The sequence below is a fragment of the Lepidothrix coronata genome, unplaced genomic scaffold, assembly GCF_001604755.1.
Source record: "Lepidothrix coronata isolate B3197 unplaced genomic scaffold, Lepidothrix_coronata-1.0 Scaffold19, whole genome shotgun sequence".
NCBI classification, from domain to species: Eukaryota; Metazoa; Chordata; class Aves; order Passeriformes; family Pipridae; genus Lepidothrix; species Lepidothrix coronata.
Window position 1 is genome coordinate 4,677,469 of NW_016690199.1, and position 13,228 is coordinate 4,690,696.

Sequence of the window (13,228 nt, forward strand, 5' to 3'; positions counted from 1 at the left end):
GCGGCCGGTGCGGCAGCGCCCGCCCGGGGCTCCGGGCACGATTCGGCCCCGCGGGGCGGTGGCGACCGGCGCCCTGCCATTGGCTGTCCCGCCGGGGCGGCCGCTCGGAGGAGTTTTGATTGGCCCGCGGCGGGCGAGCTGCTCGCTGATTGGCTGCGGGGGTTCGTGACGAGAGCGGGGAGGCGGTGCGGTCGGTTTCGTGTCCGTCTGTCTGTTCTTCCGCAGTGTGTCTGCACTCCGCTCCCCCCGCCTGGTGCCGGGCCCGTGGGACACCCCCGGCTGCCCCGTGACCCGCTCCCGGTGTTCCCTTCTCCCCGGTGCCTCATCAGTGTGAGCGGAGCGTGCGCAATGTTTTGGAGCCCCTCAGTCAAGGGTCGTCGTAATCATGGTTGACTCCAGTAAGTCTCGGCTTCTAACCCTTGTCAGAATGTAACTTTAAATAGTTATTGCTTCAAAGTAACTGTTTCTTCTCTTGTATTTGGTCTGCCATCAGCATCCATCACAGCTTCTCCTCCCCATGTTGGAAAAGGGATAGTTCATAAAGTCATATATTCTCACATAACTCCTGGGAGTTATGAGGGAGTGTCTGCCGCTGTCCCTCATAAACATTATCAGAATAATACCGAGAACCTCACAGTACTCCTCTAGGCACCGAGAGTATTGTGTTTTAGACCAAAGTATTAAAAGAACTGTTTAATGTTGTTAAAAGAAACAAACAGATTTTAACGTTTTAATATTAAATTTGCTTTTAGGTAATAAATTTGACTGTCCAATGCATGAGTAGTCGTGGGTCCTCCCAAATTGCACGTGTGAGATTTTTTTTCTATTTGAGAATGAAAAGCTCACGTGAAGAGTGTCAGGGTAGAAATGACTGTCCAGTGTATTTGCAAGCTTCAGAGCAAAAGCACTGTCCAGAAGCACAGGCAATTAAAATTACTAGTAGTTCTTAACTGCAGGATTATTACTGAACTCTTTAGTAGGATATATGTAAACAGCCATCTGAGAAGACTTCTGCCAGTGGATTGAATCACAGAATCATTGGGGTTGGAACGGACCTCTGGAGATCATCCTGTCCAACTCCTGCCAAGACAGGGTCACCCGGAGCAGGTTACACAGGAGCACATCCAGGTGGCTTTGGAATGTCTCCAGAGAGGGAGACTCCACAACCTCCCTGGGCAGCCTGTTCCAGTGCTCTGCCACCCTCAATGTAAAGAAGTTCTTCCTCATGCTGAGGTGGAACTTCTTGTGTTTTAGTTTATGGCCATTGCTCCTCATCCTGTCACTGGGCACCACTGAAAAGGATCTGGCACCATCCTCTGACACCCACCTTTGAGATATTTGCATGCCTAAAGAGACCCAGCTCCCACAGTCTCTCCTTGGAAGGGAGATGCTCCAGACCCCTGATCCTCCTTGTGGCCTCTGCCGGGCCCTTTCCAGGAGCTCTTTGTCTTTCTTGTACTGAAGAGCCCAGAACTGGAAACAGTACTCCAGATGTGGCCTCACTAGGGCTGAGTAGAGGGGGAGGGTCACCTCCCTCAACCTGCTGGCCACATTATTCCCATAATAGAATAATAGTTATTGTATCAATATATGTAATTATTATTATTATATAAAATAATTCCCATAATATAATAATAATAATAATCCCAGAATAATTGTTACTTCTCTAAGATAACTGTTATGTACGTTGTTAAAAAAGAAAAGGTCCTAGAAACTTTTGATACTGATTTATGCTTATTTTTTTCTTGCATGTGTCTGCAGTAAAAGCTGCTTTAATCACAGATAATTGTGTGATGCTCTGCTCGTCCCTGTGCAGTGTCAGGAAATGGACTGGGACCAATTTGACTTCAACCCTAGAACAGTTGCTGCCTTGAAGAAAGGTAACTCAATTTGCCAAAGTCTCACTAACAGATCTGCTGCTACAGTGTCTTCCTTTGTCTAACTGTCTGTCTGTGGGTGTAAGCCTGTAGATGGACATTAACACTTCAGAACTATAATTAAGTATTTAATAAACAAATTTTTGACTAATTAGAAGTGAGGCCATTTGCCCATGCTCCAATAATCATGTTCCAAACAACTCTGTACCATGTGTTGATACATTCCAGGTGAGTGTTGCCTGCCCACCTTACAAGAATGCAGCATAGATAAACTTTAAGCAAACGAGTGGTAGAAATTGGGAAAACTTTCCTGTGTTAAGACTGTCATCCAGCCCAAAAGTATTTATAAAAGTTCTTCTGATTTCAGCTGACATCAAATCAGTAAAAGAGATTTTAAACCTTTCTGGAGCAGACTTGCAAAGATTGATGAAGCTCTCCAGTGCAGACATACAGTGCCTGCTGAAAACAGTCTCTCTCACGCTGAGAAGGAACAGCATGGTCACAGGTAATGTAGTCAATACAAAAAAGGTGTTCTACTTAAAACTTAAAATAACTGTCACTGGGAGAAAACAGGGTTCTGGCTCCTCACTGGCACAGTAATGTGGTTTAAAAATGAAAAAGCAAGTGTTTTTATTTCGCTGTAGTGAATTGTTTGACTATCCTAAGGGCAGCTCCCTGGAGACCTGGGAGTAGATGGAAATAGATGGGTGTCATTCTTCAGGATCAAGCCTTGAAACAAGACAAAATGGTTCTCCAGTATGAAAAACTTAATTAGAGGAACAAGATATTTCCTTTTTCTTTCACATGCTCTTTCTCACTTGCCATTTTCCTTTTGGACTACGACTAGTTGCAAAACTTATATATTAAGAGCTGCATAAACTGATTTGGTAAAAACACCTCATTCCAAATCAAGCAGGATATAATAGTTCCTCTTGTACAAATGCTTCATGACAGCTCTGTACTTAAGGTTTATTTTCTTGTGATTGCCTATGTCTTTAGGCCTTGGCCAGGTGCCTGCTGTGCTGTTTTATACTCTGCTATAGCTTTCCATTTCCATAATTGCTGGGCTTGAACCTTGCTGTCAATGGTTTCCCCAGAGTGTAGCTTTCCATAGAGACACCTTGGAGGCAGAGAAAGGGAAAAAAGTTTGAGAGGAGGAAAAGGGCTCAGTGTAAATTACCAGTTTTTGAACAGACATTCAGTAGTTGCTTTGTGGGGAAAGGAAACTGGAGAAGACCGTCCTGAATTAGGAAAATTCTCCATCAGCAAAGAAAGCATCCCTTGTAGATATAAACCTTGTAGGCAGCCTCTGTTAGAAAGATAATAAATTAAACTCTTTTTTCTTTCTTTCTTTTTTTTTAAAATCATTTAAAAAAATCCCAAACACTGCAGCACTTCAGCTCTACCAAGATAATGATCATCTCACCTCCCAGCACCAGAAGCTGAGCCTGGGATGTTCCGTGCTGGATAACTTGTTGAAAGGTGGCATTCCTTTAGTGGGAATCACAGAGCTTGCCGGGGAAAGTTCTGCTGGGAAGACTCAGATTAGTTTACAGCTGTGCCTGTGCGTGCAGTATCCTTACAAATATGGTGGATTAGAGTCTGGTAAGTGCTGAAATGTAAATACTGATTAATTTGCTATTTAGAGGAATATACTGTCTTTAAGAACATCATTGAAGTAGATGCACATGTTCAGTGCATGTCTAACCTCAGTAACAAGTTGGTTAGTGAGTAATGCACCTTTACAGAGAGTAGAGCATGCTGTGCACATGTCCTGCAGCACAGGATAATTTAATTCAAAATTACTGTTGGCTGTTGTTTGCCTGCCTGCCACTCTGGGTTAAACTAAACACACTCAATATAAGAAAAGTATTGCTGTCATGGGTACCCATTGAATCCTCAGGTAACAACCTCAGCAAAACAGCTGGACAGGTAATTTTCCACAAACATCTTGGGTACATGGTATATATTCCCTAGTTGGGGTTTTGAAATTAATAATAGTGATTTACAGAGTAAAATTGATGGAAATGTAATTGAAGGAAGGCAACATTGTTTTGTAGCTGTGATTTTCCTTGATTTGCCAAAGTGATGTCTTTAGGCAGAATTCTAAATATACAGGTTTATTCTTTGAGTATATTTTTTCCTCTTCTGTCACACTGATCTAACTCCTAATTTATTTTATTTATTTTTTTTACTATTCTATGGTGCCTTAGAAAGGGAGGAAACTTGTGTCACTTCTGAGAGTTTGGTGTCCTGGTAGTCTGCCTTAGGTGTGTTTTCTCTGTGACTTTCTCAGTGCCTTCCATGCAGCACTGGCTTTATTTGGCAGCTCAGTGGTTTGTTGTGGGGAAACTTAATAATTTCTTGAACTATATCCACCCATGTGGAAAAATCATGGAATGTAGAAATTAAGATCTTGCTTAAAGGGCCATAATTAGCCCCTGGCTTACATTACTCTAAGTTATGTCATTAATCAGAAGCAAGTATATTTTGTTTGATTCCTTTGTGTGGTGCTGCTAACTGCTGCAAATAGGATGCAAGTATGTTTTTATTCCTGCTCCAGCACTTCTCCCTGTTTAGGTTGAAATAAAGGAACAAACCAGAACGACATACAGAAGAAGGTGCCCAACATCCTAATGGCACTCTGGTCTCTTGTAGCAGACTATAGTCTTGCTTGTAGGCCTGCAGGATGGCAAGTCTTTTCATTATTTGTGTTTGAAGATGATCCTGGTTTTTATGCCCCAGACACTCAGTGCTGTTACATTTGCTTTGTCACGTCTGTGTTCCCCATCTACCTGCTCCCAAGTGTTTCCTGGAAGATAGGATAGAATGGAGAACCAGAACGTTTTGGAGGGCTCAGAGGACAGAACTCGAAGGTATAGAAGGTGGAAATACCGTGTTGCTGAAGTTGGAGAGCTAAAGAAGAGGTGGAATCCTAATTCTAGTTGTTCTTTATTCACAGTGGGGTATCTTGCCATCTGTTAGGCTGCACGCAGTCATAGCAGCAAAAAGTGCTTTTGCTCTTTGCAAAGCACTTAGAAAATGAAACTTGATGTCTTTGCAGTCTGTAAATAAAGGGTTGTGTTGAGTCTCTGATGGGAAATACAAAAATTAAAGCTTATGTTAAATACAAGGAGTTTTATCCTTTAGGAAACTTGAGGAGAACAACACTGCTTAGAAACTCTCACACAGCTCTAGCACTACCAGCATAGGATTGATCTGAGTGCTAGTGGGTTGTATTTTTTTACTGCTTAGAAACTTCCCTTTTCTTAAGTGGTGATGTTGAAATACGTGTCTTTAAACAGTATGGATTTATTCTGCATTTACTGCATTTGACTTAGTGCTATTCTTGTTTATAATTCTCAATGCTAGGAGGTTGGCAGCAAAGAAATCCTGAAAGTAAACAAGGGCATCCTTTGCCTCCAGGATATCTTTCTGCCATTCCAGGAATGTCAGTTGTGTTCAGCTGCATATTGGCTGAATTTATTTTATATGCCCATATTCATAAGTAATATGTGAATATAATGGGACAAATTAATATTCATACTGAAATTCTGAATTAGAAAACCGTGTTTGCTGCTGATTCTTGGTAATGAGTTGGCTTGGTGCATGAAAGATGTTCATAGGAATCAAAACTTGTACTAGTTGTACTGCTTTTGGCTGGGATAGGTAATTTTCTTCATGGTCTGGTGCTGTGTTTTAGATTTCTAACTGAAACAGGCAGACCACACAGTGTCACTCTTATTTGTAGGCTGGATAAATATGATACTTCTGATCACCCAGAGTAGGTGGCTGGGTATTCCACAGCTGTGTACAAGGAGCATCACCCAGTGGAGAGGACAAAATCCAGTTGTGTCAGCAGGCACCAAAAAAAAAAGGCAAAACCTGGCAAAAGCAGGAAAGTCACAGGATTGAGGTTTTTGTTCATCATCGATTCAATATGGTTGCAAACAAAGTAACATGAACTTCCAGGTTCAAATGTGTGCTTTTTAGTGCAGAATGTCTTATTTTACTTTTGTGCTATTAAGAAAACTGCGTAAGAGCCCTGTTGTAATCACAGGTGGTTTCCTTGGCTGCAGGAGCTGTCTACATTTGCACAGAAGATGCATTCCCAAGTAAACGTTTGCAGCAACTCATAGGCCAACAGCATAAGCTGCGTGCAGATGTTCCAGCTGAAATCATACAGAAGATCAAATTTGGAAACAGTATTTTTGTTGAGCATGCAGCAGACCTAGTAAGTAGTAGCACAAAACAAGAATGCATAATTATTACACTGTAATCCAGTAACCATGGGGTGTTTTTTTACATAGGAGACCTTTCAAAAGGCTTGAGAGTAAACTAAGATCTGTAATGAATAAATACTACTTAATCTACAATTTGCTGTTAAAGAACTACTGGAGTTTTGCTATGAAATATATTGAAAGATAGGTATTAATATTTCTTTAGAATGAGTCATGCAGTAGATTTTGTAAGTCATTATGTTTATTGAAGTGTAGTAGACTTACTGCTACTAGTTCTACTGCAGGTACTGGGGAGACTTTCATTGAGTTTGGAGACAGGATATAAGTGTATATGCAAAAGTTGCTGTGTGTACTGACTATCCTGCAGTATAACACCACAGTAGTTAAACTGCAGATGGGAAGAAAGGATACAAGAAGGGATGCCTGGAATGGCTAATGGCAAAGAATCACCACAGCAGTGCAGCTCTCTTACCCCTCTACCTGTAAAGTGTCAGAGTAGAACTGGAGGGGGAAATAAATGAACCTCAATCCTGTATTCTTGCCTTGTAAACCCATTTCTGTGCCTTTTCTCAAGTAGCCATGAGTATGCTCTTTATTGATAGAATGTCAGAAGTTCTGTTTTTTCTAAGGCTTGAAGTAGCAGCTGTTGAATCATTCCAGTTATTGGGTTTTTTAATTGTAGTTTGCAACTGTAAGAGCATCTTGCTTCACACTTATTCACTGTGTGGTCCAGGCAGCAGCTAAGCCACCTTTTCCGTGTCCCTTTCATTAGAAATATTAATTAAAGTTCTAATGGTAGTTTCTGGAAGCTACAGAGTATGTTTTTGTAAAAAGGAGAGAACTGTCCTTTAGTAGTATGTAAATCTCTCTAAAATACCTTTGAAAGTAAAACACTACACTCACTGGTAAATCCAGCATGACAGATCATTACAATTCATTGTTGCTGTGTGTAGATGCAGTTTCCGTGCTTAGGATTGTAGTATTGCACCCTTGAGATTTTGAAATATCAGCAAAAGAATTAAAAAGGCAGAGCTGCTGGTAACTGTTGGGTGCAGTTTGGTCTTCTCATTTTTTTCTTAAGTAAAGCCACAAGATGTTTGCAAAAAAATTTTTACTACTGAGACTTAAAGATCCACAAGTTCACCTTCGTGATTAGGAATTCCTTCAGCTCGTGTTGCAGTGACGATACCTGTAGTTCCTCTCTTGGTGTGACAAGTGGAGTTCTTTGCCCTGTGTCACTGCTGTGTGTGTGTGGCAGGACACCTTCCACAAGTGCATCACCACGAGGCTTTCCCTGCTGCTGGCGAGGGGGATGGTGAGGCTGGTGGTCATCGACTCCATCGCCGCCTTGTTCCGCTGCGAGTTCGGGGCTTCGGAGTCCGTCATGAAGGCTCGGTATTTGCAGACCTTTGGAGCACAGCTTCACAGTTTAAGCACAAGATTCAGGACTCCAATAATGTGCATTAATCAGGTATGGCATCAAAATTGCTGCTTATTCTACAGGGACCATTTAATAAATGGCTGGAGGATGATGGTGCACTCTCTGTGTGCCAGTTTCATGGTGGTGTATCTACCACTGTCAACTGAGTATTAATGACTGATGGAAACTGAAGCTTCCTTAAACTGATGTACTTTAAACTAGTAAATTTTCTATTCAAAATTTAAGAACATCATCTAAGCTTTTATTTAAGCTATCATTCTCAAAAGTTGCCCACTAAAGCTAACAAAAACAGGTATGTATAGCAACTGCACAAAAGATCAAAACAAAATAACTAGGGTTTTTTCTTAACACTGGCTTCAAATGCCATTGCCAGCAGGATTGCTCTGGGAACTCTGCAGGCACAGTTATATTCCAGGAGACAGTGAAACACCGGGGACTTTGCTGCATTTCTGTGGAACTCAGCATTTTTGTGTGACTGCTGAGATTACTAAAGCACGAGAATGCATGCGCTGACATGAGCTGAACAAAAAAAAGCCACAATGATACTGGTAAAAAAGAATATTATTTTAAGAAAACAAGGCAAGACACTGCTCTTAGTCCACTCACAAATTGAAGGAGCATGTGAATGCTGGAGGTGAAGCACTCACAATTGGAATATGGCCTCAGAAAGGGGTAAGGAAATGTGCAGACAGGTCACCGATGGGAAATCCAAAGGTCACGAAATCATTGAGAACAGGACATTTTTTGGAGATTTGGGCCTCAGTACTTTCTAACTCCAGCTACAGCACTGGAACAGTTTTGTGAGTGTGGGGTTTTTTGTTTGTATTTTCTTTTCTTTTTTTTAAACAAACAAAGCATCTAGAAGTAGTTTAATTCAAATAGGCTGTAGCTAGCTAAATAGTTCTAGCACTGTAAACTCAGCTTGTAATTCACAACTCCCTTATGGTTGAAAGAATAAGGGGTTTCTAACTTGGCTTCATGTATGATCCAATAACTTGGATTTTCTTGTCTTTGTTCCCTTCCCTGCCCTCCTGCTCGCTAAATGCAAATACACAAGCACAGGTCATCTGCAAATGTTGTTTTTCTGCTTTAGGTGACAGATGCAGTGAGCGAGTTGGAAGCTGCTCAGTGCAGTTGTAGGTGAGTCATCCCCAGCAGAGGGTAACAATGTCAAACACAGCAGCATTTGAACACTGTACTTTTTGTAACTCCAATATAAATAGGAGAGCGTGTGAAGGGCAGTAGGGCATTTACTCAGCAATGCTGTTTGCTGGAGATCAGCACTAACTCATGTGCTATAAAGGGGGAGAAGCTGTCATCTACACTTAGGTCATAACTCCTCAGCAGCAAGTTAGCAGGAAAACTTCCCTGGAGTTAATGGCTGGTGTCCTTGCTTACACTGGAGTATTTTTGCATCTCATCTCTGATACAACTGAGTACATTTTCTGTCTGCTTAAAAACTACAGCAACCAAACCTTGACAGTTGGCTTTCTTAGTGGGTTCAGAAAAAAACCCAAAATTTTATCTTTTGACACCAGGATATTAACAGGATTCAAAGATACTTGGTTGAATCCTGACTTTAACCTTGATTTATTACATAAGCTGAGTGCTACATAAATGGCTGTTTGTGAGGAGTCCTCTGTGACCACCAGCTTCGTAAACTGACACAGAGCATGGATAAAATTGAATTATTATTTTTTACCTGGTTATCTTGTAATTCTTTTACTGGAGAAATTGCACTTTCTCCATGAAAACAAAATCATTTTAAACTTTGGGTTGAAAGTAGTGTGTATGCAGTGTTATATTTACCCAGCATTTCTAAATATACCCTCAAATGGAATCCAGGGCCAACAGTTACACACTTCAAACACTTACAGTTCAATCATTTTTCTCTAGTGGTTTTCCTGTCACAAGAGGGGGCCCATCCAGAGGCAGGTATTCCCTGTGGCTCTATTTGGAAGAATGACAGTTGTTCTGCATAGAAGCCCTTCCAGCCATTACCTTGCCATAGAGAGAACTTAGCATGTAATTTTGTGAGAGCACCCTGTCACCTCTGTCTGCTAAGACTATGGTTTTCAATTTGGTAAACAATGTTCAATAGAGAAACAGTAGATAATTTCTTCCAGTGCAGTTTTCTTACAATGGAAGTGAAGATATTTCACATGAAATTGGTGTGTGCAGAAATGTGTAATACTGTCTTTACAGGGTAGTGGGTAACAGAGTTGTTCCAGCACTTGGAATAACCTGGGCAAATCAGCTGCTGATGAGGCTGATGGCCAGCCGGATATCCCTGCCTGGACAAGCATCTGGAGTGGCATCACACTGCACTGGAAGTGTGAGGACTTTAAGGGTAGTTTTTGCTCCTCATCTTCCTCCATCCTCTTGCTACTATACGGTACAGTTGGAAGGTGTAAAAGGGATAAAATAACTCCTTTGCATAGTGAAGTATTCTGCTCCAAAAAAAGGTATCAGAACTATGCTTCAGGAAGAATTACTAGTAAAATGCAATTCCTCCTAGATGAGAGAAGTGGATGGTCAAGTGTGTGAACAATGGTATGACTACATTTAGCCTTGTCTGCATTGTGAAAGATGTTTTTACACTTGAATATTCGTCTTGTCCTGGTGAGAGAAGTGTTCTGGAGGAGGGAAGCTGTGGGCAGGTGGAGGCTGCACAGTGAAGTGGGATGTGGCAACCCCCATGTTGGGGGACACCTGATGTCTAATTTTATTTTAATAACATACTAATCTAGAACCAGCATTTACTGCAGTTGTGTACCCTGTTTGCAGACACAAAGGGACTCAACTTCAATCAGTTGATGTTGCCTGCTGGTGGTTCTGGGCCTCACGCTGCCATTAAGGATAGCTGTTCTTTGAAATAACACAAGGCAGCTTTGTCACAAAGCAGCTGTCCTGTTTTAAAACCACTTGTTATTAATATTTGGATTTTAAAAAATACAATACCAGAAATGTACTTGATTTTACCGCCTTACTGTAAGATTTAAAATTGTACTGCCTTTGTGCTAGATGGGCATGTTCAGCTTCATAGCACTTCTACAATTTTTTCTAATGCTTTATTTCCACTCTTTTCCTGCTTTCCTGTCCCACTCCCTTCATAGCAAAAGCCTCTTTAGCCTCTTTCATTTGAAAAATAATGAACCACAGCCCCCATCCCCTTGTTCTGTGGTTACAAAGCTCAGGTCTGTCTTTTGGCCAGGGTACACTATATTAGTGAAACAGAGACCTCCTCTACCTTTTCCCAGTCATCCTCTTTCAGGATAAATGCAACCATCCTTTCATGTGGAAGCATGCAGCTGGGCAGCAGAAAGGAGGAGTTCTGTCTGGCCGTATGCTGGCTCAGCTGGAAACTCCCTGGCAGAAGACTTCTCAGGGGACAACTGTGACTCGAGGAAAAGAGACCCCGTGTGACTGCCTTGGGAAGTTCCAGAGAACAGGAACAATCACAGCTTGAAGCTGAAGGAAGGAAACTGAGCAAGCAGAAAGGATGAGTTGCTTTCAGTGCTTCTGCAACCCCTTCAGGTATCTCAAGGGACCTTGTGCAAATAGCACAAGTTTTCTCTAAACTGCTTTTTTAAAATGTCTTAATTCTCTGTATTTGGAAACGACTGTGCTTGATGGTGTTTTTTAATAAAATCCAACCATGAACTGTAGAAGCCTTTATGTACTCTAAGGAAAAAGTGAGAGTGCCACAGCTCAATGTCATGGCTACCTCTTCAAATCCCTCCCTTCTGTGCCTCCTTGCTAACAATTCAATGGAGATCAACTACTGCAGCATAGGTAACACTCCAGTTTTTCCTCTTCTGTCCCCGGCCTGTGTATCTGGGACTGGAACAGTACCCAATATAACGCTCATCCTACTACTGACTGGAAAAAAAAAAGCCACAGAGAGATGTAGCTGATTATTGTGAGTCAGTCAACTCCTACCTGGACATTCATTACAGAGGAGCCTCATCAAACCTGGGCTCCAATCCCAGGAGTTGGCTTCACTGTGTTCTGAACATGGATCAGTCTGATACACACACACCTTAAGGTTCAGTCTGTAATATTTTGATCATTCTTCTGCAAGGAATGAGCCATAAGCATTAAAAGTCAAAGATGAGTCTGTAATCAAAGTCCCAGTTTACCTGGTGAAAAACACCTTTACCCAGAAACTGAGGTAACGTTTTGCCTGAGCAAGTCTTCCTGTCAAGTCATTGCCCGTGTTGGTTCTTAACTCTCCAGCTGAGTCAGGACAATTAGAGTTTGTCTTCTGGCTCATCATCACACACAAACCCTGAACCTCTCAAATGCACCTGTCCCATTCAGCTCACAGCCCTCAGTCGGTCACCTGTAGTGGCTGAATGTTCATCTCCAGATTCTGTCCCATCCCTCAGTCCCACCCCCATCCAGCCTGGAATGTCCATCTGACACAAGTGCAGCTTTGGGGCTGCAAACCCCCATGGGAACTGAGCAAAGCACCTGCCTGCTTTGAACCCTTCTGTCAAAAGGGTTGTAAGAAGCAGAAGTTTAATAAATGCAATTTAAGAACCTTCCCTTTATACAGCTTTATTCATCTTTGGGTTTCACAACTGAGATTTGTTTCTATACAAGAAAAAACGGAAGTAGTTTTTACAAAGATGATATACATTCTAGAATGTATTAAGTCTTTATCCTGCAAGACTACATTTAAATATTTCTCTACACTTTGAAAAGAAACATTAAATGACACTTGAAAAAATTTTCAACAGTTCAAATTAAACTACAGATCTGTGATGTATTTGAAGAGGCATTTTTCAGCAAAAAGATCATATTCTATGTTCGTTGCTTTGGAAAAGGAGAATCAAATTCATTTGTACTTGGTAAAGAATTTATACAACTGACCTATTAACAAAACAGATGTAGTAAAACACTCTAAACAATTTCATTACAAGTTTCTTCAAATCACAGTGATTTGCTACTGTGTTACAGATAACATTTGGGGAAGTTTATTTTCAACACAGTTTTATGGGGTAAGACAGGCAAGTGAACTCTCAGTGGGATTTCATCCATAGCTCTGAGGAGAAGTAACTTCTCAGATCAAATGCAGCATCTGAAAGCCAGTCCTGGAAGGTTTATTTATCTTTTTTAAATCAAACATGAAAGTCATATATGGGGGTGATGATCTCAATAAGGATACACTGACATTACGAACGCTCTTCTAGTTTTGCTTTTGCTGGGTTTTGGGTTTGTGAACAGTTGGGGCCATGGGAGGGGAATAATCCAATGCAGATGTTCCAAGATTTCCCTCAATTCTAACTATTTACAAAAGAACTAAAAGCCAGTGTGTACTTCTGTAAGTCGGTGACAATGAAACTTCACAGCAGCGCATCTTTGAACATTTATTCTCTCAGTACAGACTAACATGACCAAAAATGCAATTCTCTTAGCAGCCTTCAGACACCTGACCTGCACAACAAAAGTAACTTAACTCACCACATACTGTAAACACACTGTCAAAGCAGCACTGCACAGCCCTTTTACTAAATATTTACAAGTGAAACACACTACTTGCAAAATTTCTGGATTCAGATGGTATAATTTAAGCAAAGATACTTCTCAAGCTCAAACCATTTTAATTTACTACCATTCAGGAGGACTTGGGGGAATGGGGTGTCATTTATTTTAATGTACAA

The 13,228-nt window shown here is 41.3% G+C and overlaps 1 protein-coding gene across 2 annotated transcripts; it reads left to right on the plus strand.

Annotated features, from left to right (window-relative positions):
* The first annotated feature begins 168 nt into the window (after positions 1-168).
* Positions 169-11,227, plus strand: XRCC3 (X-ray repair cross complementing 3). Of its 2 annotated transcripts, none has more exons than XM_017807531.1 (8): positions 169-398; positions 1,768-1,880; positions 2,245-2,382; positions 3,270-3,482; positions 5,957-6,111; positions 7,377-7,589; positions 8,653-8,699; positions 9,765-11,227. In XM_017807531.1, the coding sequence occupies exons 2-8, from the start codon at positions 1,826-1,828 to the stop codon at positions 9,985-9,987; spliced, it is 1,044 nt and encodes a 347-aa protein (XP_017663020.1). In that variant the 5' UTR covers positions 169-398; positions 1,768-1,825; the 3' UTR covers positions 9,988-11,227. The 2 variants fall into 2 exon arrangements, with proteins under 2 accessions (XP_017663020.1, XP_017663021.1); XM_017807532.1 differs by having other exon boundaries at positions 2,290-2,382.
* Positions 11,228-13,228: the final 2,001 nt, after the last annotated feature.

Bases quoted from the DNA above. Each gene is read 5' to 3' on its own strand.
- XRCC3 (XM_017807531.1), top strand. From the start codon at position 1,826: ATGGACTGGGACCAATTTGACTTCAACCCTAGAACAGTTGCTGCCTTG. The intron at 1,881-2,244 runs GTAACTCAATTT...TTCTGATTTCAG, and splicing joins AGTTGCTGCCTTGAAGAAAG to CTGACATCAAATCAGTAAAA. The intron at 6,112-7,376 runs GTAAGTAGTAGC...TGTGTGTGGCAG, and splicing joins TTGAGCATGCAGCAGACCTA to GACACCTTCCACAAGTGCAT.